The sequence below is a fragment of the Pleurodeles waltl genome, chromosome 5 (assembly GCF_031143425.1).
Source record: "Pleurodeles waltl isolate 20211129_DDA chromosome 5, aPleWal1.hap1.20221129, whole genome shotgun sequence".
Classification (NCBI taxonomy): domain Eukaryota; kingdom Metazoa; phylum Chordata; class Amphibia; order Caudata; family Salamandridae; genus Pleurodeles; species Pleurodeles waltl.
In genome coordinates this window covers 1,749,908,406-1,749,930,506 of record NC_090444.1, presented here as the reverse complement: position 1 = coordinate 1,749,930,506, position 22,101 = coordinate 1,749,908,406, and the positions used below count along the sequence as shown (strand labels likewise).

The 22,101-nt window shown below is 41.4% G+C and overlaps 1 protein-coding gene across 1 annotated transcript in view; it reads left to right on the top strand.

Moving 5' to 3' along the window:
* PKHD1 (PKHD1 ciliary IPT domain containing fibrocystin/polyductin) overlaps positions 1 to 22,101 on the top strand; it is a 1,684,711-nt gene that overhangs the window by 213,274 nt on the left and 1,449,336 nt on the right. Inside the window, exons 11-12 of the mRNA XM_069236642.1 lie at positions 9,550 to 9,620; positions 19,041 to 19,142. Coding sequence (XP_069092743.1) covers positions 9,550 to 9,620; positions 19,041 to 19,142 — 173 coding nt within the window. The remainder of the gene's footprint in view (positions 1 to 9,549; positions 9,621 to 19,040; positions 19,143 to 22,101) is intronic.

Here is a 22,101-nt window from a genome sequence, read left to right as displayed (position 1 = left end):
ACTGAGCACCAGTGGGTGCAGGTGTACCCGTGGGAAAATTGGGATCCGCTCATGACCCACCTGGTCACATGCATAATACTTGCGGGGACCCCCCTTTACAGGTTTCCCTTTGGAGAACCACAGTTATTTCTCACTGGGGTGCTGGGAATCCTTACCCTCGGAACTAGGTTGGGGCCCTTTAGAGAACTCCCCCTGTTTACCCTTACCCCCTACCCTTTCTTCTGAGAGGGATCCTGCCCACCCTCTTCTGGACCCTGGTGCTCAACGGTCTGCTTCCTGCACAGGCTTCCTGGGGTCAGTCAGCTTGCTGTCAATTAGGTGCTGGCGCAGCTCTGGAAAACACAGATTATACAAATGCTCCCAAGCAATCAAATTGTACAGCCCCTCAAAGGTTGTTACCTTACTGACCTTCACCCAACCATCCAGTGATCTGCACAAATAATCAACACATTCCAACCATGTTTGGGATTCCTTCTTCTTTTAGGACCTCAACTTGTCTTTGTCCTGCTCAGGGGTGAGGCCATACCTTGTGAGTAGGGTGTCCTTCATGATAGAGTTAATGAGCCCCACAGGATCCCCTAAGAATGTCAGAGTATCCCTCCCCTGTACCGCAAAGTACTTCCACAGTCCCGCCCCCCCTCCAATGTGCCTCAGCGACCAGATTCATGTGAAGAGCAGACTTATAGCCCTTAAACCACAAGAATATGTCATCCTACCTCTTGTAATCCTTCACTAGGTCTTTAGGAATGTGCACCCTCCTCTTAGGCTGCACTCTGGTTCTGCTGCCAACATCCATACTGGACTGACTCCTCTGATCTAGCTCCCTCAAGGTGAGGTCATGAGCCAGTAGAATCTTCTTCTCTTCTATGGCCATCCTCATTTTCTCCAGCTCCAACTGGTGAGCCCTCTCTGCCTGTCTGTCCTGCAACTCTCCAGGAGTCAGACCCTTGGATGACACACTGCTACCTGCCCTGGAGACCCTCCCCCAGGCATAACAGGTCCACCCCCTACACCATTGTGTATAATCTGCACCTCCTCATCCTCATCCTCCTGTTCTGTGTGCCCCCCAGCTTACTTGGCTGTCACCCAGGCCCTCAGTGCCTTTTGCAGCTCCCACATTCTGGTGGAGCTCCTAATGGGACAGGCAAGATCCTTACAGAACTGTTTCAAGTGAGCAACTGTGTAACTTTCCAGTTTCCCGAATTCAAAAACAGCTCCAGCTGGTGCATTTCCAAATTGCGACATGATGGCAGATCAAAAGTGCAAAGTTCCAAAGCAGAAAAAGAGTTCTGAATGAAAAGTCCAAGAATCAATAAAAGATCACCAAAAATATGGAATTACGGAAAAACCCTAAAAAGAGAAAAAGCAAAAACAAGATGTATGTGGTCACGTAATGGTCTGCACTGGAAAAAGTAGTGTACACTTAATCACTGTATGTCAGGTACAAATACAAGCCCATTCCTCACCACTGATACCAATGTTAGAAATGGGGTCTTTGGTTGGCCGTCAGCTTACTCCCTGTCCAAGCAAGGACCCTCACTCTAGTCAGGGTAAAGGAGAATCACGCTCACTTAACCCCCCTCACCACCTTGGTAGCTTGGCACAAGCAGGAAGGCTTAATTTCAGAAGCAATGTGTGAAGTATTTGTACCAACACACAAAAACACTACAAAATGGACACCACACCAGTTTAGAAAAATAGGTAATGTTTATCTAAATCAAACAAGACCAAAACAGCAAAAATCCAACAAACATTAGTTAAAATATGAATTTTCAAAAGAATAAAAGTCTTAATCGTTAGAATACAGTGAGAATGCTGCTGTAACACAAAGTACCTCGTTAGCGTAAAAAATAAAGCCGCATGGGCAAGCGTGCATCGGAAAAAGGCAGCAATGCTTCGATTCTTTCCCTGCAAGGGAGGCCGTGCATTGTTTCTTCGCCGGTCGGGTCGGCGATGCGTAGTTTTTCTCCCTCGCAAGAGCGCAATGTGTTGATTTCTGGACAGGGCACCTCGGATCCTCGCAGAGTCGGGTTCACTTTGATGCCCAGGGACAATGCATGGAAAATCCTGACACATGGTGTTAGAAAACCGCCCTGCGTGGGGTTTGTGTCGTTATCAGCAGCCGCAAGTGGGTGTTGCGCCTCGGTTCTCCAGCCGCGATGCATCGATCTCCCAGCTGCGATGCAGCTGGATCATCGATTTTAGCCATGAGGCCGGTGGTGCATCATTTATCAGCCGTGTTGCAGATGGTGCGTCATAAATTTTCCTGCACAGCGTTCTATGCGTAGATTTTCAGCTCCTGTCTGCCAACTACACCTTTCAAGGGCCCAGGGACTGGATAAGGCACTACTAGGCAGGAGTCTCAGCAGAGAGTCCAGTTGTTAGCAGAGGAAGTCTTTAATGGCCCTGAGACTTCAAAACAGGAGGCCAGCTCAGTTCAAACCCTTGGAGATTCTTCTCAAGTAGGAATGCACAACAAAGTGCAGTCTTTGTCCCCTTTCACAGGCAGAAGCATCAGCTGAAGTATAGCCCAACAAAGCACAGTCATAGGCAGGGTCAGCACTTCTCCTCAGCTCTTCAGCTATTCTCCTTGGCAGAGGTTCCTCTTGAATCCAGAAGTGATCTAATTTTCAGGGGGTTTGGGTCCACTACTTACCCCTTTCTGCCTCTGAAGTAGGCAAACTTCAAAAGAAAGTCTCTCTTGTTTGTAGTATCCTGCCTTAACCAGGCCAGGCCCCAGATACACACCAGGTGGTTGGAGACTGCATTGTGTGAGGGCAGGCACAGCCCATTCAGGTGTAAGTGACCACTCCTCCCTTCCCCTCCCGCCCAGATGGCTTATCAGGATATGCAGCTCCCTTTGTGTCACTGTCTAGAGGAGAGGTTCAAACAGCCCAACTGTCAAACTGACCCAGACAGGGAATCCACAACCAGGCAGAGTCACAGAATGGTTTAAGCAAGAAAATGCCTACTTTCTAAAAGTGGCATTTTCAAACACACAATCTAAAAACAACCTTTACCAAAAGATGTATATTTAAATTGTGAGTTCAAAGACCCTAAACTCCATATTTCTATCTGCTCCCAAAGGGAATTGTACTTAAATAATATTTAAAGGCAGCCCCCATGTTAACCTATGAGAGAGATAGGCCTTGCAACAGTGAAAAACGAATTTGGCCGTATTTCACTGTTTAGGACACATAAAACACACTAGTATGTGTCCTACCTTAAGCATACACTGAATCCTGCCCATGGGGCTATCTAGGCCGTACCTTAGGGGTGCCTTACATGTAGAAAAAGGGAATGTTTAGACCTGGCAAGTTGAACTGGCAGTTTAAAACTGCACATACAGACACTGCAGTGGTAGGTCTGAGCCATGTTTACAGGGCTACTCATGTGGATGGCACAACCAGTGCTGCAGGCTTACTAGTAGCATTTAAATTACAGGCCCTGGTCTCCTCTAGTGCACTGTACTAGGGACTTACTAGTAAATCAAATATGCCAACCATGGAAAGCCAATTACACATACATTTTACATAGGAGCACTTGCACTTTAGCACTGGTTAGCAGTGGTAAAGTGCCCAGAGTATCATAAACAGCAAAACAGAGTCTAGCACACATCAACAACTTGGGAAACAGAGGCAAAAAGTTAAGGGAGACCACGCCAAGGATGCCAAGTCTAACAATGGTCATATTAAATACTCGATTTCGAGAGGGCGGACCAGTGACTGAGATGGCTTTCTTTCTTTAGGGTGTATCCTTGACTTTGGAGGTGGGTTTGGAGATCCAAAATCTTGTGTGTGGGTCACTAGTAATCCAGGCAAAGGCTTTGGAGATCCAAAATCTTGTGTGTGGGTCACTAGTAATCCAGGCAAAGGCACACTTCCACCTCCACTTCGAAGTGGTCCTTAAGCCCCTGGGGCCAGTATTGGCCTCTGCTCAAGTAGGGAATGGCTTCAAAGAGCGTGATTGCATTCAGTAAGAGTGTTTAATTTCTCAAAAGGAGTAGCTTAAGGCAAGCCTTTCCAATAATAAAGCAGTTTCCACATAGAAAGATTTTTGTCCATTAGTTCTATAATATTGCATAGTTGCACGTTCACACACACAAGCATATTTTTTTAGTTGGATGCAAGTGACCATGGGCCAGATGTAGGAAGGCTTTTGCGCCTCGCAAATGGCGAAAAACGGCGTTTGCGAGGTGCAAAAGCCCTTACGCGATGCAGAAACACATTTTGCGAGTCGGTAACGACTCGCAAAATGTGTTTCCGACTCGCAAATAGGAAGGGGTGTTCCCTTCTTATTTGCGAGTCGCACTGCGATGTAGAGTTAATTTGTGACCGCGAATGCGGTCGCAAATCAACTCGCAGTTACCATCCACTTGAAGTGGATGGTAACTCATTCGCAAATGGGAAGGGGTCCCCATGGGACCCCTTCCCCTTTGTGAATGCTCATAAAATTATTTTTTCAGAACAGGAAGTGGTCCTATGGACCACTGCCTACTCTGAAAAAAAACGAAACAAAAAGGTTTCGGTATTTTTTCTATTTGCAGCTCGTTGTCCTTTAAGGAAAACGGGCTGCAAAGAGAAAAAAAAAATGCTTTATTTAGAAGCAGTCACGGACATGGTGGTCTGCTGTCTCCAGCAGGCCACCATCCCCGTGAGTGCCTCGACTCGCTATGGGGTCGCAAACTGCGACCCACCTCATAAATATTCATAAGGTGGGTCTTTGCGACCCCATAGCGAGTCGCAGAAGGTGTCTGAGACACCTTTCTGCATCGCGAATTACGAGTTGCAATTTGCGAGTCGCTTTGACTCGCAAATTGCAAGTCGCAATTTGTAACTTACCTACATCTGGCCCCATGTTCGGCAGCCCTTCTCATTTTGTGACGCAACAAAAATACATGGCAGAAGTATTTGTATTTTTTCTTTTATTATATGGAGAGAAAGCCGGCAGTGATCCAAGATCTCTCCCTGTATTTATTCATACTTCCTAAGATCTCCCCCTTTAGGAGTGCAGAACTAATTTGCAGACCTATCCTAATGGTGTGCGTCTTCGATCGTTTAAAAAATCCACACTAATTAATGCTGCTTCTTGCAGGATTCACACAGATCTTTACAGCTTGCATAAACTCCCTTGACTATCTTACCAAAATTGGAATATGCAACCTGCTAACTCAATACCAGAATCTGCTACAATAATACTAAATTGGCTGTTCCATGGCAGTTCCATTATCCAGCCATGGGCCTTTCACTGGTATTTGACCCTGATTTGAAGTTCACAGTTTATGAAAGCTGATTCACCAAAATACCAAGACTAGTAGAAGTGACATCACACACCATTTGACCTAAAGGACATTACAGGAAGAGACCGCATACGACCTTTGACCCTGAATCCCAGGTAGCGATGCCACATGACAGTGATCCTGATCACATCACAATAACTAATGTCACTGAAGTCTAGTCTATAACTAGAGAAAAAGTATTGATAAAGGATAAAGAGATTCACGAAAAAGAGATTTAGAACACAGTAGTGAACATGCCCACTGTTATTTATCCATATGGACCATTTATTGAATTTGAACTATGTTGTTGGCTTAATTTACTCCTTGCCATTTTTAACCAGTTTTGATTTATGATCACTTGTAAGGGACTATCACACTGTGTTGTTCAAACACATCAGTAGACATGGCCTAAAGACTGATTTGGGTCTTTCGCCACCCTCTTGTGATGAAAAACAAATAAGTAATAAAATAAAACACAAATACAGATGGGCCTTTGGGTCAGCTCTTTTAACCCATTGGTCTGCTCAACAGTTAGTCATATTTTGCTTCCACCCACTGCAGTGAATAGTGTGAAACAGCCAGTGAGCCAACTTCATTAATTGGCTGCCATGTGCGCTATGTGTCTACAGTTTGCTTGCACACATATGCACATACACCTAAAAAACAGTGCACGTCAGTGCCAGGAAAAATACAAGATTCAAAAAATAGCTTTTCCTACAACACATGGGGACTCTTCAAGTCATATACCATTGCATATGGCATGGAAAAGGCCCACAGGGAACCTTTGGCAGACGGTGGGTCTGTAAAAATTGAATAAATAATTTCAATAATTGCAGAAGAGATTGCGAAAAAAAGAGTGATGCTTTACGTTCAAAACCCAATTCCGAAATAACTAAGGGCTGAACAAAACTGAGGGAGAAGTCTTCAGAACAGGAAAAGGAAGTTGCTACTGTGTATGCAGTAGCCTTTCAGGTGTATGGCACTTTCTTCATGTTAACAAAATGGTTCATGTCTAAATAAATTACCTGAATGGTCCATTCGGGTAAAAATTCAACTCGAAAGTGTATTTTTGAGTTATTTTTCCAGATGCTCATGTGAAAAGAGCTGCCTCTTGTGTTCAGATCTGTATTTTCAAACTTAAAATTACTTGAATGGTCCATTCGGGGAAAAAATCAAACTGAAATATTTGTTGACCTTCCCCGCATTAAGCGGAAAGATGCCGTTCGTGTTTCTGGCAATTGATTTATTTTGATGTGTCTAGCATTATGATTTTTTCCCCAAACGGGATTTTATTATGTGACATGGCGTAATTGTGATACTTACACGTACATTTTGTTGCCCAAGTTTACTCTGTGTAGTTAAAATTTCTCCTAGTCCTACTTTAAACAATTTTTGCAATTTGCAATTTTTTGCAAATCACAAACTGCGAGTTGCAAAAAAAATATATACACCAGTGTCAACCACACTGTTTGCGATTTGCAAATGGGTTGCAAGGGAACTGCCTCATCAGTACTCATGAAGAGGGTCACAAATTTCATCCCATTTGTGAATGGCAACAACCACAGGGATGGTGGTCTGCTGTGGTCATTAGACCACTATATCTGTGATTGCTTTTTCAATAAAGCAATTTCTTTTAAATGCAGTTCATTTCCCTTAAAGGAAAACAGGAACCATGAAAAAAATAAAAATAAAAATGTCAGCTCCCACATTCACAAAGGGGAAGGGGTCCTTAAGGACCCCTTTCTGTTTGCAAATGGATTACCACCAATTTGAAATTGGTGGTAAATCTGATTGTTTTTCAACCGCATTCACGGTCACAAAACTATCATTCATGGGTCTGTAAGTCGCAATTAGGAAGGGATGCCCTCAGAACGCCCCTTCCTATTTGCGAGTCTCAATCCCTGTTTAGCGAGTCAGTAACAGGATACCCACTCGCAAAATAGGAATAGTACATCCAACAAGACCATTTTGCGGTCACAAAGGCCAATTACTCACTTTGCGACTGCAAAATAACTTTGTACATCTAGCTATAAGTTCCTTAGCCATGGGAAAACAAAGTTTGATATTCTGAGTAAATTGTTTTTCCAAGAGCAGCAGCCTGTCAGTTGATTCCCTAGTGCTCTATTGCAGCTTCTCCATAGTATTTATAATGAACAACTAGAATGCTGCTAACATTCTGTATTTATGACAAAAGTGTGGCACTCCTGAACTCCATCCTGATGCTATCATTATTCCAGAACTTAAAGCACTTAGTACAGAGGATAGTGCAGAAATTGAAGAAATTAGGGGTTTCTTTTGTCATTAAAATCAGAGTTAGTGCTTCAGAAAGCTACAACCAGGACACATTATCTAGAAATTCTCAAATATCTTTGGCATCCATGTCAGTTAAATATTATGCAGAGTGAAATATGTACTTCCAACACTCGAAGCAGTCTATCAGTTAACTCCCTAGTAATCAACAGCAGCATCAGCACTCAGGAATAATGAACACAGTGAACAGGCAGAGCACCAACATTTTATATTTAAGACAAAAGTCAGGCACTCCTGAATGCCATTTTTTTGGAAAAGACTCTGGCCCTCATTAAGAGTTTGGTGGTCAGACCGACAGACCGCCAATACGACGGTGGGGAGGCGGTCACGAAGCCGGCGGCCTCCTCACCGCAGTATTGTGAACTTCCCGCCGGGATGGCCAGTGGACACAATGCAGCACCATTGTCTTCGACTCTCAGGGAGAGCCGAGGCCAATGCAGCCACACTATGTGCACCAGCAGCACACTCGGAAGGGGCACTGTCTGCAATGGCAGACAGTGCCCCTTCCGAGTGTGCTGACGGGGGGCACCCTGCACTTCCCATGCCATTGGCATGGACAGTGCAGTGGCCCTCCTTTGGCCCTGTCTCTGCCTTTCCGCCATGGAAGGTCGCTCGAAACACAAGTTGTAATCAGCATGATGATGTGGAACTCGGCACCGCTGTAGTTGATCATGACTTGCACAAAAAACAACCGGTCGGGATCCATGATCTTGGTGGTGGCGGCGGTGTGCTGGTGGTTTGACCGCCAGCATCGTAATGTGGCGGTCGAACTGCCAAGGTTGCGGCAATCGGACCGCCACCACAGGCACTGCAGTCCATTGACATCCATACTCGTAATGAGGGCCTCTGTTTTTTTAAGGTCTTTCCTGATAAGCAGGTTCAAGAAAATGAGCATTGAAAAGTTAATGCAGGTGTGAAACCAGGAGATTCAAAATGAGTGTATTTTAAAGGAGTTACAAGCAGTTAAAAAGGGAGGTTTCTGAATAAGCATCCCCTTTCCACATCTGTTTACTCATGCTACTCAAGGTTAAAGTGACGTTATAGTTGTATGTTGAATTGAGACAAGATCCAACATAAAAATAAAAAAACACTGAATACGCAAGTTATTGTTTCGTCTATTAGCTATAACTTGTTCTTCATCATGCACTGCTTATGACCTCACATACTACTAAAACCATGACATGTTAACTGACATAATTGACGATATCACTCATTTAATAAATAAAATGTTGTTCAAATTACTAATAAGTACTGCGGTCATCCAGATAATATCTGAGGTCATAAGCAGTGCATTAAGGGCCTCAAAATCTCTCTTATCTCTGCCATAATTCTCTTGGTCTTTCTCTTGTTCACTGGTGCACATACATGTGTGCACATGAATGTAGTTTTCTCACTGGTCTCTTTACAACCTGCCCTTATCTCTCTTTCTCTCTCTGACCTTTTCATTTCCCCTGCCAATTCACACTCCTGTCCTGCTTACCTACCTCTCCACTCTCATTGGGATGAGTTTTTGCCTGGGCCTTTCCAAACCAGCAACATTGAAAATTAGAGTGTGTGTCTTTGTTTCTTATTGCCACTGGGGGAATGTCACAGTGTTTGCACATGCCAAACAGCAGTCTGTAGCCAAACAACAACTGCTGTACATTGTTTGAAACTGTCATACCATTATCCTGTTTATACTAGAGAAAGGGCCCCATTCAAAGTGGGGTAGCTTGGTCCCCTGGAGCATTACTCTGGTCAAGGGAGTCTGTTCCACATCCTTGAGATGACAATCATTTTCTAATACACCTCTTCAGGCTCTAAATTGTGTATTGAAAACAAGATTTACAATTCCGTTCCAATTCTTGTAGCTATCTGATGAATCCTTGATTTCCCCTTTTACTTATTTGGTGTATGATTCCATCTTACCTGTGTTTCACAAAGGGAAGTTTCAGTAACTCTTCCAACCTCTTTTGTTGCAGAGCTGCAGTGACAAGAGATGCCTGGTTGATCAGTGCAAAACAGGAATTGTTCTTGTATCAAACCCACCCAGGTATTGTACATCTGCTCCAGCCACCGTCAGTAGTTTGTTTCTGAAAACTAACGTATAAGAAACTTGATGTTGTCTTCGGTTCATAACTTAATTTTATTGTTTCCTAAGTTCAGAGCTCTTAAATATAAGGGAACCAACATTACCCTCAGGAATTAACTCAAAGTCCTAATGTTCATGTGCCACTTTCAACAAGGCTACCTTGGCAGACTGACCCTTTCATATCCAAACACTAGGTACAGGTGACTAGAGGTTAAAATCACGATTAATTTATATCTAACTGGATGTACTTTTTTAACTGTTGTTATCTGACTTAGGGCCTTATTACGACTTGACGGAGGGGTTTCCTTCGTCACAAACGTGGCGGATATTCCATCCGTCGTATTACGATCCAAATATATTCAATGAGGATCGTAATACGATGGACTCATTTGTGATGGAGGAAACTCCTCCTTTAAGGTCATAATAAGGCCCTCAATGTCTAACCAAGCGGTTGTTAAACATTTGAAACTTGACCCACCTCTTAAACACTACTGGAAAACAGGGACCCAAGCTTTTGCAATTTCTACAATTTGAAATTGACAATACACAAGGATATAGAAACAAGCATACATCAAACATGCACAAATTCTGAAATAGTTTATTTAATTCACAAACAAAAAAATACGAAAATCGAAAATGTAATAACAAGATTGATGCTTTTCAACATTTGTTTTTATTTTTGAAAGACAAAGCAATGTGCTAGAGAGAGTAGAGAGCAAATACATTTATTTTGGGGACTATCCCCACAAAACTTCAAAAAAGACAATTCATTCACATTAAGACGATCAACATACAAAAAAATATTAATGCATGATAAAACAATAGCAGACAATCCGATAATTAATACAAGTACATACCACAAGTGCAAATTATTTATATAATCACATTGACAATGCCATTGTCTTTAAATTTCTTGGTTACCGCACAGAAACAAATTAGTTAAAAATGGTAACAATAACAGTCTGCCCTCCGGGTGGCTAAAAAGGTATAATAATAACAAGAGAATAAAATAAGTTAGCAATTCATTTTTGTGTAATTTAACCATGAAGGGGACATCATCCCTAATGATCCTTTTAGTATCCCCCACCATAAAGTGCATATTATACATACAGATCACAATAATACAATAACCAAGGTTTTCTAAAATTATCAAATCATTTGTGCATTTTTGAGGAAATTCATTTCAGGCACAAATAGATCAATGGTCATAATGGAAGGTCCAATCTCTTTCTAAAAATACAGACTGCATACAAATAGTGACAAAGCCCTGATTTATACTTTTTTTTCGCTGCATTTGTACGCAAAAGCAGTGCAAACTTACAAAATACAATTATATTTTGTAAGTTTGCACCACTTTTGCATCAGAAAATGATGCAAATGCGGCACAAAAAAGTATCAATCAGGGCCTAAGTGTAAAAACTATAATAGGACTAGAATCTGTCCAAAGAAACTGAAGAGCAGCTGTATTTCCCACACCTAAGGCCAGACAAAGGGGCCTGATCCTTGCCCGTCTAGGTTTAATATACAGAAGACAGAAGAATAGAATGTGTTCTACATCCTGAACCATGTTGTTGCATGGTGTGCAGTGTAGAGATCTGGTTGGGTTGGTCTTCCAACTGCTAGTGAACTTACTAACCAACATTGTGCCAAGCCTAAGTTTAATATAGAGTGTTCTGGCTTGCCAAGGTGTAATTGCATTCATATGCTGTCCCAGGGAAAAGGCATGTTTATTAGACAAGAAAGCATGTGTATTTCCACCTATTTTGGAATTGTTATAATAAAAGTTGATTGTGCAGTTCCAAAATGCCTTTTTTAGAGAGGCCGTAGTGCTTTCATTGAAGTTTGCCTTGGCCATTAAAAAAAATAGATCTGATGTGTTGCAACCAGGGAATCTTGTGTGCTTTACCTGTATTCAGAATTTCTACTTGAGCAGACCTATAGTGGTGTAGCTCAGGAGTAGCCCACAATCTAACCCAATAAAGCAAGGGTCTCAAGATGGCTAGATCTCAGACACTTTTCAAGCCTGTATCGAATAATGAGGACATCAAGGGGATTCTTTGGGGCAGACTAAATAGGGATTTAACAAATCTATTTTCCTTTGAGGTCAGACCAGTTAAATTCACAACTCCCTACATTTCTGCCCCGTACAGAGCCGCAGTTTGTGCTTTGACAAAACAATGTGCTAGAATCTAGCATGTCACTTGATTTTATTTTATATTGTTGATGCATACCAGCACTTCAGTTGATGCTGCCAGTTGTCCATACCAGATTCTGTTTGGTGTAATTGTGCTGCACCCACCAATCAAGCTAAGGATACCATCTTAACTTTTAGTGTTCATGGTTCAGTGTCTTTCCCATTTGCAGAGTATATTAAACTTGACAATTTTACAATTGCGTTTCTGAATCCTTACCATGGTCTTCTAAACACTTGGGAGTTTTAGGCAAAAAGATATCTGTTAGCTTGAATTTTGGCTATTTCCCACCTTTTTATGTTCTGAATATATATGTTGCTTATTGTAAAATGCTCTGTTATCCGGGTGGGTCTAGCTGGCACTGTACAATAAAGCACGTAAAAATACACTGTTGCATTTATTAAAACATAAATGTTTATTATTAGAAGTTACTCATTCTGCAATTTGTTATTATTAAATGTGTATTTATTGAACTTATATGTACCCTTGCAAACATTTTTTTGGCCTTCTCCTATAATGAGTCAATACTCTAAACGATGGCCCATATATTGAGGGAAAATACAGTTTATGAGGTTTTGTTGGCTTAATAAAACATGAGTGTTCGCATGATGTTCTAGAAAGGGACATTTCAAACAAGGAAAACCTCTACTCTTAACACTTTACTCCCCCTTTCTTATATTTAGATTTAATGTCACTTGAAGTGACTGTATACTATGTCCATTTCCATTAAAAAAATCTTGTATGTTATTCATGCATCTTAGACATGGAGTAAGTAGATTTTTTGGCCTAATAGCATGCAAATGTCCAATATGTTGCAATTGAAATGAGTGTGTTGCCCTATTTGGTTTTAATTTGTTTCGTGCACACATGGCTTTCATTGTCACACCATATTAATTTTGATAGTGTCCCAATGTGGATAATTTGTGAACATGTAGCTCGCTAATAGAATACTGGGTGTATAAGAATAGAAATAGAATAGGGTATATGATCTATATTGTCAGGGCACTAAAATCTCTAGTCCCCCTTGAATAGGGAGAGCATATTCTTCATTCAGCCAAGGACAGGGATGTGAGCTACCTATGACTGCTCTTAAAAGAGAGACCTTTTACGGAATTTTCACCTACAACATCTTTCTATGCATTTGGAATGATTTCAAGACACTAAATGGTCTAATTATTGGACTAGTATTGTGAGATTTGTTTTGTTCTTCCTGGAGAAGAGATTTATATTTTGAAAACCCCTTTGTATTTCACCAAAAATCCGTTCTGGAATTGAGAAGAGTAAAATCATTAAGGAATTATAGAAACGAATATCCTATTTTTTAACTTTAACAGATAATTTGACCATTTCAGTGAGATACTGATTTGTTGCTTTTAGTTTTAGAATCCGACACAAATGATGAGTTTGGATCTGTAGAAACACACACCAACTGCGGGGCCATAGTCAGAATCTCTTTGGACCATTGTTTCCTTGGCAATTAAATTGTATTGTCAAGAGTCTTTTCAAGAAAAGATTATTGCTGAGATATGTTATGCTTTTCTGGTATTGGCTGTGTGGCAAACTTCAACCTACCTTTAGTTTTATCAAAGCCTTTGATCCAGACTGTCCAAAGAAATAGTTAAAATTCACTCCATAGGTATAGAAGAATCACACTTTGTAAGAAAATGTACACATTAATAAATAAGCCTCTGATAAATAAAGATGTACATTCTATACCTACAACAATGGTAAGTAACATCTGTTCTTTTCTTCGAAGGCCATTGTTGACTGCAGTAAAGCAGATTTCACTGAAGATCACACACATTGAGGGTACCAACAATATGTTAGGTGTAGCTATTATTCATGGATATATAAATAAGGCAGGCTTGAGAAAACACCACATTGCACTGGGGTGATCCTTTCGGGCTCTGCTTTGACTTCTGAGGTGCCTTATTTTGATTCGAAATATAGAAGCATACCTATTACTGTCCACAACATCAACACCTTCACTGACTGCCATGGCTTTCTATATAACTAAATGAAAATTGAGTTATTGGTAAAATGTTAGAGAAACGGTGTTCCTCGATAACAGCCTTTTAAATTGCAGGTGTACGCAACATTGTGTTTTACCTTCACTCAGGAGGAAAGAGTTGGAAATGTTTATATTTTTGGTGAAAAAATATAGCCAGCAATGGGGTTCTAAATGAATATTTCTACATCATTCTTTAATTAGTTTACAATATGTTCTGATCAATTATTTACTTGGAATGCATTTATTTATTTTTTCATAAATTATGCAATACTTTACCCTCAGAATAAGATAATATGGTCCTCAGCCATTTTTGTAAATCGCCTATTTGAAATGTGGCTCTTTGTAAACCAAATGCAATGCAAATTAAGCATCTGAAACAAAAATCCACCCCATAGGAACACATGACTAGCATCACCTTGATTTGCCAGTCCCTCTTATTGTGGGGATTTGAATTTAAGATTGTCTCAACCAAGAGCAGGATCATTCATATAAGTCTTTTTCTGTGGCTTCCAGAAGCCCTGATATAGCAGAACGAAGAGCTGACCAGGAGGTAGAGAGAACACTAGCTTATGCAGAGCACTAGTGGGGCTGGACAGCTTTTTATTTGTGTTGTTTACATTAGGGTTGCAGAGTCAGACTTTCTGTTGTTGGATGAGCTAGTCCAGCGCCACCAATTTTGGATTTAGAGCCTGTTCTGGCATAATGTTATCACATTATCTTACCAAATCCAAAGGAGACCGTTTATACTGGCATGTGGCAGGGATGGAAGTTCCAGTCAGTAGTGCAACCTACAGAGCCCTCCCTAGCGGCACCTTGGGCCTCAGCACTTGTTTATTTACAAATTAAGCACTAATTGTAGTACAGCTTTACATTCAAAAGCAGTTTGTGACTCGGGTCCATAATTCTTTAGCTTTTGGCCTATTTTTGTATTTGTGCGCATGTTTTTTCATCCATCCCCATTAAGAAGTGTACAGGCGAACCTATTAGAATGTAGCCATTGGAAAATTCCCAAGGGCCTAATTGGCTGCCAGACAGACTCTTTCATTTTGTAGTGTACGCTTGTAAAAAAATATTTACTTTTTTTTTTAAATGAATACTATTCATTCGGTAAATTGAATAAATGTTAAAAAATAAGTAGACCTGGATTTTCGTCGTCCCATGCAGAAGTAGCAGCTATGTTTTCTTAAATCGATATTTTACTTACGTCCACTCTTTTCTATCGCCATTGAAAATCTTAAAATAATTATTTACAAATTCACTGGCCTCCTAAACGTCCTGACTACATTAAAAAAGAATGGATATCGTATAAGATGTTAACGTATATTTTATTTTTCAGCGCTGTCTATTGGCGCTCTGCCCTGCAGGCATTACTTGGCACTTTGCTGCCTTGTGTTTTTACAAGATGCATCTCTGACTGCTCACTGGGTATGACTAAATATGTTCTCATTTCCCCTTCCTTCAGTAGCAAGTTTGTTACATATCTTTTTGCTGCCAGAAAACAGGGTTAGGTTCTCTTCCAGTATTTGAACTGTTTCTGACACGTGTTATAAAGTATTGGGACTAAAACAGCTCACTATAAAAATTACAGATTTCTTCACTGTTCTCCAGTAGGGCAAAGGTAAAATCGCCAGTTGCTTATCCCAGGCCTAGTAACCTTTACTGTCTCTGTAGCCTTGCAAAATCATCGTTTCCTGTAAACCATCTCTGCAAAACAGTCTCATCGACCTAGATTAGATTCAAAGATGCCAGACCTATTCCTCTTTTTCATGCTCCCAGATAACATACATACATCTGGCTTGACCTGCAACCTGTGAAGCTGTAGTGCCCATGACAGATTCGTTTCAGTGGTACCAGCTTTATCGTTCTCCATTCCTCATGACCTACCCACACCTGTTGAGAGTGGTTAAAGATTTTACACAAGGGTGATTAGGATGCAACATGAGCTCTTTAATTTCCATCAGTGTCTGAAAGAGACCTAGCTGGTTCTATTGTTTGATGAATAGTCTGCATTGCTTGTTGTCATCTGTCAATTTCTTGAGACAAACGTCTCCATGTACATAGCCTTTAGTGCATGTCATTCAGGTGTAGACATACATCGTTGTTTCTATTACGAATACATATTTGCTTAATTTCCTTTTTTGTTCACTATCCGTAAGCTTTACCTTTTCTCTGTGACAGTGTCACCCTTGGCCTTTCGCCTGTCCTTAATTTTCCAGTACAGTGTTGTTTCTTTAAAAAGATTTATTTCTTTGGAACCTTTGTTATACCAGCTACTTCCCCTGCATCCATTACATTTGCAAGCCCAACCTTAAATCCTCTTTCTGAAACATCGTTTATGTCATTAGCACCAAATAGTATTTACACTCTACCACATCCTTTAAGCATTATGTTTTACTACCATGTTTATTTCTCAACTGTTAGACTTTTCATCCTTGGCGTGGTCTCCCTTAACTTTTTGCCTCTGTTCCCTAGGTTATTGATGTGTGCTGGACTCTGATTTTGCTGTTTTTATTACTCTGGGCACTTTACCACTGCTAACCAGTGCTAAAGTGCAAGTGCTCCTGTTTAAATTAAAATGTGTATGTAATTGGTTCTCCATGATTGGCATATTTGGTTTACTGTTAAGTCCCTAGTAAAGTGCACTAGAGGTGCCCCGGGCCTGTAAATCCAATGTTACTCGTGGGCCTGCAGCACTGGTTGTGCCACCCACACAAGTAACCCTGTAATCATGTCTCAGACCTGCCACTACAGTGTCTGTGTGTGTATTTTTACACTGTAAATTCGACTTGGCAAGTGTACCCACTTGCCAGGCCTAAACCTTCCCTTTTTTTACATGTAAAGCACCCCTACAGTAGGCCCTAGGTAGCCCCAAGGGCAGGGTGCAGTGTATGGATAAGGTAGGACATATAGTAATGTGGTTTGTATGTCCTGACAGTGAAATACTGCCAATTTCATTTTTCACTATTGCAAGGCCTGTCTCTCTCATAGGATAATATGGGGGCTACCTTTAAATATGATTAAAGTGCAGATTCCCCTAGAGAGTAGATGGACATGTGGAGTTTGGGGTCCCTGAACTCACAATTTAAAAATACATCTTTTAGTAAAGTTGATTTTAAGATTGTGCATTTGAAAATGCCACTTTTAGAAAGAGAGCATTTTTTTGCTTATACCATTTCTGTGACTCTGCTTGTTTGTGGATTCCCTGTCTGGGTCAGTTGACAGTTGGGTTGTTTTTCACCTCACACTAGACAGTGACACAAAGGGAGCTGGGGTGTAGCCTGCATTTCCTAATTAGCCATCTCTGCTAGGAGGGAGGGGTGGAGTGGTCACTCTCATCTGAAAGGGCTGTGCCTGCCTCTGACAATGCAGACTCCAACCCCCTGGTGTGTGTCTGAGGCCTTGCCTGGGCAAGGCAGGATTTCACAAGTTGGTGTGAGTCCCCTTTGAAGAAAGGTGACTTCAAAGACTAAAATGGGTATAAGAAGGGCACCCAAATCTACAGACTTTATAAACACTTCTGGAACCAAGAGGAACCTCTAACTGGAGAAGAGCTGAACAGCTGAGGAAGAAGGGCTGCCCTGCCTGTGACTGTGCTTTGTGGAGCTGTCCTGCAGTGCTGCTTCTGCCAGAGTAAGAGGGCAAAGACTGGACTTTGTGTGCCTTCCATCTTGTGAAGAAATCTCCAAGGGCTTGATTTAGAGCTTGCATCCTGTTGTTTGAAGTCTCAGGGACAGCAAAGACTTCTCTCTGCCAACACCTGGAGTCTCTGGAGAGACTCCTGCTCTGACAAGTGGTGCCCTATCCAGTCCCTGGGCCCTTGAAAGGAAAACTGGTGGAAATACAAGGAAATCGACTTCGGCCGACTTCGGATCGACGCCGCTGCTGAATCCGGTGACACCGCCTGCCCCCGACGCCGTGACCTTCGCTGGAACGCGACGCTCTTCGCAGGCCCGGGCCGCTGCAGCCTCGCTGAAGTTCGCGACTCCGTGAAAGTCGCCACACCACGTCGTGACCGACGCCGCTCGAAGTGCATGGATTCAACGTTTCGCTCAGACGCCGCGATCCCCGACTTCGCGCATCAGCTTGTTTTCACTCTTCACCAGAGGTACTGTACTTGGGGGTCTACACGACTCCGTGTCCGGCACCGCTGGTGTCGGCTTGTTGGGAACGACTCCGTCACGACGCCGTGTTAACATCTCATCGAAGCATTTTTGTTTCTAAGCACTATTTTTTAGTTTAATCCTTAAAAATTCATAACTTGACTTGTGTATGTTGGATTTTTGTCGTTTTGGTCTTGTTTTGTTTAGATAAATATTTCCTATTTTTCTGAACTGGTGTTGTGTCATTTTGTAGTGTTTTCATTAAGTCACTGTGTGTGTTGGTACAAATACTTTACACCTAGCACTCTGAAGTTAAGCCTACTGCTCTGCCAAGATACCAAGGGGGTAAGCAGGGGTTAGCTGAGGGTGATTCTCTTTTACCCTGACTAGAGTGAGGGTCCTTGCTTGAACAGGGGGTAACCTGGCTGTCAACCAAAGACCCCATTTCTAACATCAGCTATACTATTTTGCTAAATCTTTCCTGCTTTTTCTAGATACTCTGCTGGAGGGACTTGTCAGATGGTCCTACGTGGACTCTTTCTAGCTGTCTTGGGCATATTGTATTTAGGTGTTGTCGTATGCCTCAGTCTTCATCTGCCACCGAGATGCTAAAAGCCATGTCAGGTCATTTTAGATCTCTCTAATGCAGTCCCTTTGTGTTCAGTTTCTCATGAATGACTAGCCCCAACTCTAATGTAACACAGAGAGTTCCCGAAGGGCATTTTATTACTCCATCCTTCACATATACAACTCCCAGTCAAACTGACTTCTCACTGTGTGTTGTAATTCTACTTCCAGTTTGTACATCTTTGGGGGCAAGTGCTTTTGAATGGCATTTTTTTTCATTAAAAAAAACGTTTCTTTGCAAAGTGGTTTTCAGTATGTTTCCATCAAGACTGAACATTCCTATGGCATCCAGTTATATATCATCTTCTACTGTACTTTATTTCTGAAATTAAATCATTTGTACCTTTGAACCCCCGATTTATACTCGTTTTTACTTTTTTTCTGTGAAATTGTCATTGAATGAAGACTAGTGCCTTTGATGCATTTCATGAACATGCCTCCTTTCTTCTAGATATACTGTCTGTAGTTCCAGTCAATGGCAGTCTTGGAGGAGGAACCAATATTACAATCACTGGAGATTTTTTCCATCATCCATCAAATGTATCCATTGCAGGTAGTACCTGTGAAGCCCATTCATTCTCCTTTGTATCTCCCCTCACATATTTTACTGTATGTATTTATAAGTATATTTAGAACATTACCTTGGCTAGAAAGCAACAGAGTGCTGAACTAGCTATGCACACTGTATGAAAATGCTTTCACTTCTGAAAGGACTTGATAAAAAAATACGCCCTAACATACACCTGCAAATAACGACTTCTCAATGCAATGTCTTTTTCTTGACGACTGTTTTACTTCATTCACCATATGGTTAATCAATAATTGCAAGAAAGTACTACATGTACCAAGTACAACGTTTAAAAAATGGCTTTTGCTCTTCCTTTAATTGTTTCATTACAAAAAAGAATGCACCCAGACTAGGATTTTGTGATATATGAATTGCATCCATAACATGAAACAACTATTCACAATTTTTTTTTCACCTACTTCACCCAACATGAGACAGGCATTCTGGCTACTAATCCCTGTTACCGTTCTAATGCTCTATGAAGAAATCCACCTACACATCAAACATGGCACCTCCATCAATTCTGCGATATACATGACAGTGAGACATGCACCACAACATTGCATCCAACATCAGTTTCCGTACAAGACACCAATAGTCTTATGGTTCACAAAACGAGATTATAAGAATTCCTTCCTTTTGAAACTGTCCACCCCAGTCCAGTATGGCGCTGGTCTATATGAGAGCTCTCGTCTCCATCAAAAATGGTGCCTCTTTCATTTTTGCAACATACAAGGTACAGATGCACACAAATCTTTATGCACTGACAGCATTACATCAGTACTCCTTCAAAAATGTCTGATTCTGGCTAGCAGTCATACATATCAGGCACAGACTGAACCCACCTTTCCCAAACAGAATGCACAAAACCCAACTCTCCTGATAATGGAACCACCAGACTATTTCTGGGTAAGGAACCTTTTAATGTTGTTGCTTTGAACAGAATTGTATCTAAGCCCCAATACAATCCATTTTAAAGTCCTCATAATTACATACATTCATTTAGAACTAAAAACCTAAAAGGAGGACATCAGGTAACAATAAACAGATACTTCTAGACATACTTATCAGTGTTTAATTAAACTGCAAAAGCACTCTTACATTTATGTATCTCATTATCAGCAAATTTACTGTGACTTTAAAAATCAAAATTCATGAGATCAACTAAGATAACAGAGTACAATTACCTGTTATTATTCTGAATATATGCCTAGTGAAGAGCTAAGGCTGGATTCAGAAAGAAAGTAGGAAAAGTACAGGCGGAGATCTCTGCCCACACCTACTTTTCCTACTTTCTGTGATTCACAAAAGTTTCCATGAGTATGCCCAGAAAGCTGTGCCAGATGGGTGGGAAACTCATGTAACATTCCATAGGGAAAATATTTTCCACGTGCAGAAAGCTCTTCTGTCCCCCGACCACCTTCTGTCCATGAAAATGGATTTACACCGATGTTTGAAGGGAAAAAAAACACTTTCCTGGGCTTAAAGGGGAAGGAAAGGAGTTTGTGAATTCTGAGAAATGTTCATGTTTGGGGACATTCACAAACATCCTAAGCAAATCATGCCTTTTCCATCACGAGTGGGATTTATGGGGGCAGAGAACTCCACACTCTTGGCAGAAATGTCTACACATGTAAAAGGGCATACACTGGCTCTGAATCAGTCTGCGGTAACATACTATGACGGACAATGTGCCCCTAAAGTGTATCCATTTTTTAAAACTTTTATTTGTAATAAATGTCATGAACCTTTTTTGCATATGGGATTTGTTAACACACTTTAAAAGGGCATTATTTGTTTTGGCTGAAAACCAGAGTGCTTATGTGTTACACTGAAAAAAACAACTTCTGTGCAAAGAAACACAAACAAGTCGAAAGATGAAGGGAGCTGACTAAGCCTTTTAGTGTGTGGATGGTGTATGTTCTTTGATCTCTGTTTTTTGTGTGTGTGTTTTCCCTGACAAAAGCTCTAGCAGACAGCAAGCTGTAATGCCAGAGCTAAAGAGTCCTGTCAGAAAGCAGTGGAAGGATGCAACTCATCTATTCAGAATAGTCAGAGAGTGAAATGCTCCTTGGTGGAATAAGCACAAGATTGGAGTGGAAAACCATTGAATGAAGCACTGTACTAATCATCTGTATATTGCCGTAAGCTCTGCATATAAGCAACAGACTTCAGCTACCGTTAAATTCCCTGCAGCAGAGTGAGGTGTGTATGTGGCCAATAAAGGCCAGGTAGGACCATCATTACTTAGAGGACCTAACCTAACATGTAGGACTGTATGTGGTAAGGCGCCACCAAGCCAATTATTATGGTCTTGATAAGATAGAGGTATTTCTAGGTATGCGTATGCTCTATATTGTGCAGATATATTTGCAGGTGTGTAATGGTGAAATGTATTTGTGTTCCCATCGGCTGCTGAAAATGTGACCCAAGAAAGACAAATTCTGTTCTATAATTTGGATGAGCCTCAGCAACAAATGTAACTGGACCCCCCTGGGCCATTAGGCCATGTCTCAATAAATGTGCGTCGCATATTTTCCGCAAATGTTTTTCAGAGATAAGCACACCAAATGGGGATTATTCTTTTAGGGTTCAAGCTTGAACAACCTACAGCATTAGTTAGGTACTCCCTACTTAGCTGAGGAAGAAAATCCTCAATACCACGGATGTCTCCGTAAATTGTACTGAGATGTCTTTGCATGTAGTGAGACAGAGATACTGAGGAGGACCCGAAAATTAGTGCCTGACCAAACGTTGACAGCGCCGTGTCGCATAGGTTCTCATTATCCTAATGAGACTACTGGATTCGGTGGCAGAATAACCTGTACTGGAGGGGACTGAGTTTGATCCCGCACTATTTGACACCTGTCTGCCTAATCTGGGTTTTGTTCCAGCTAACTAGCAGTGCCTCATCTCCACCCAAGAGCAGGGATGATTGGGGCAA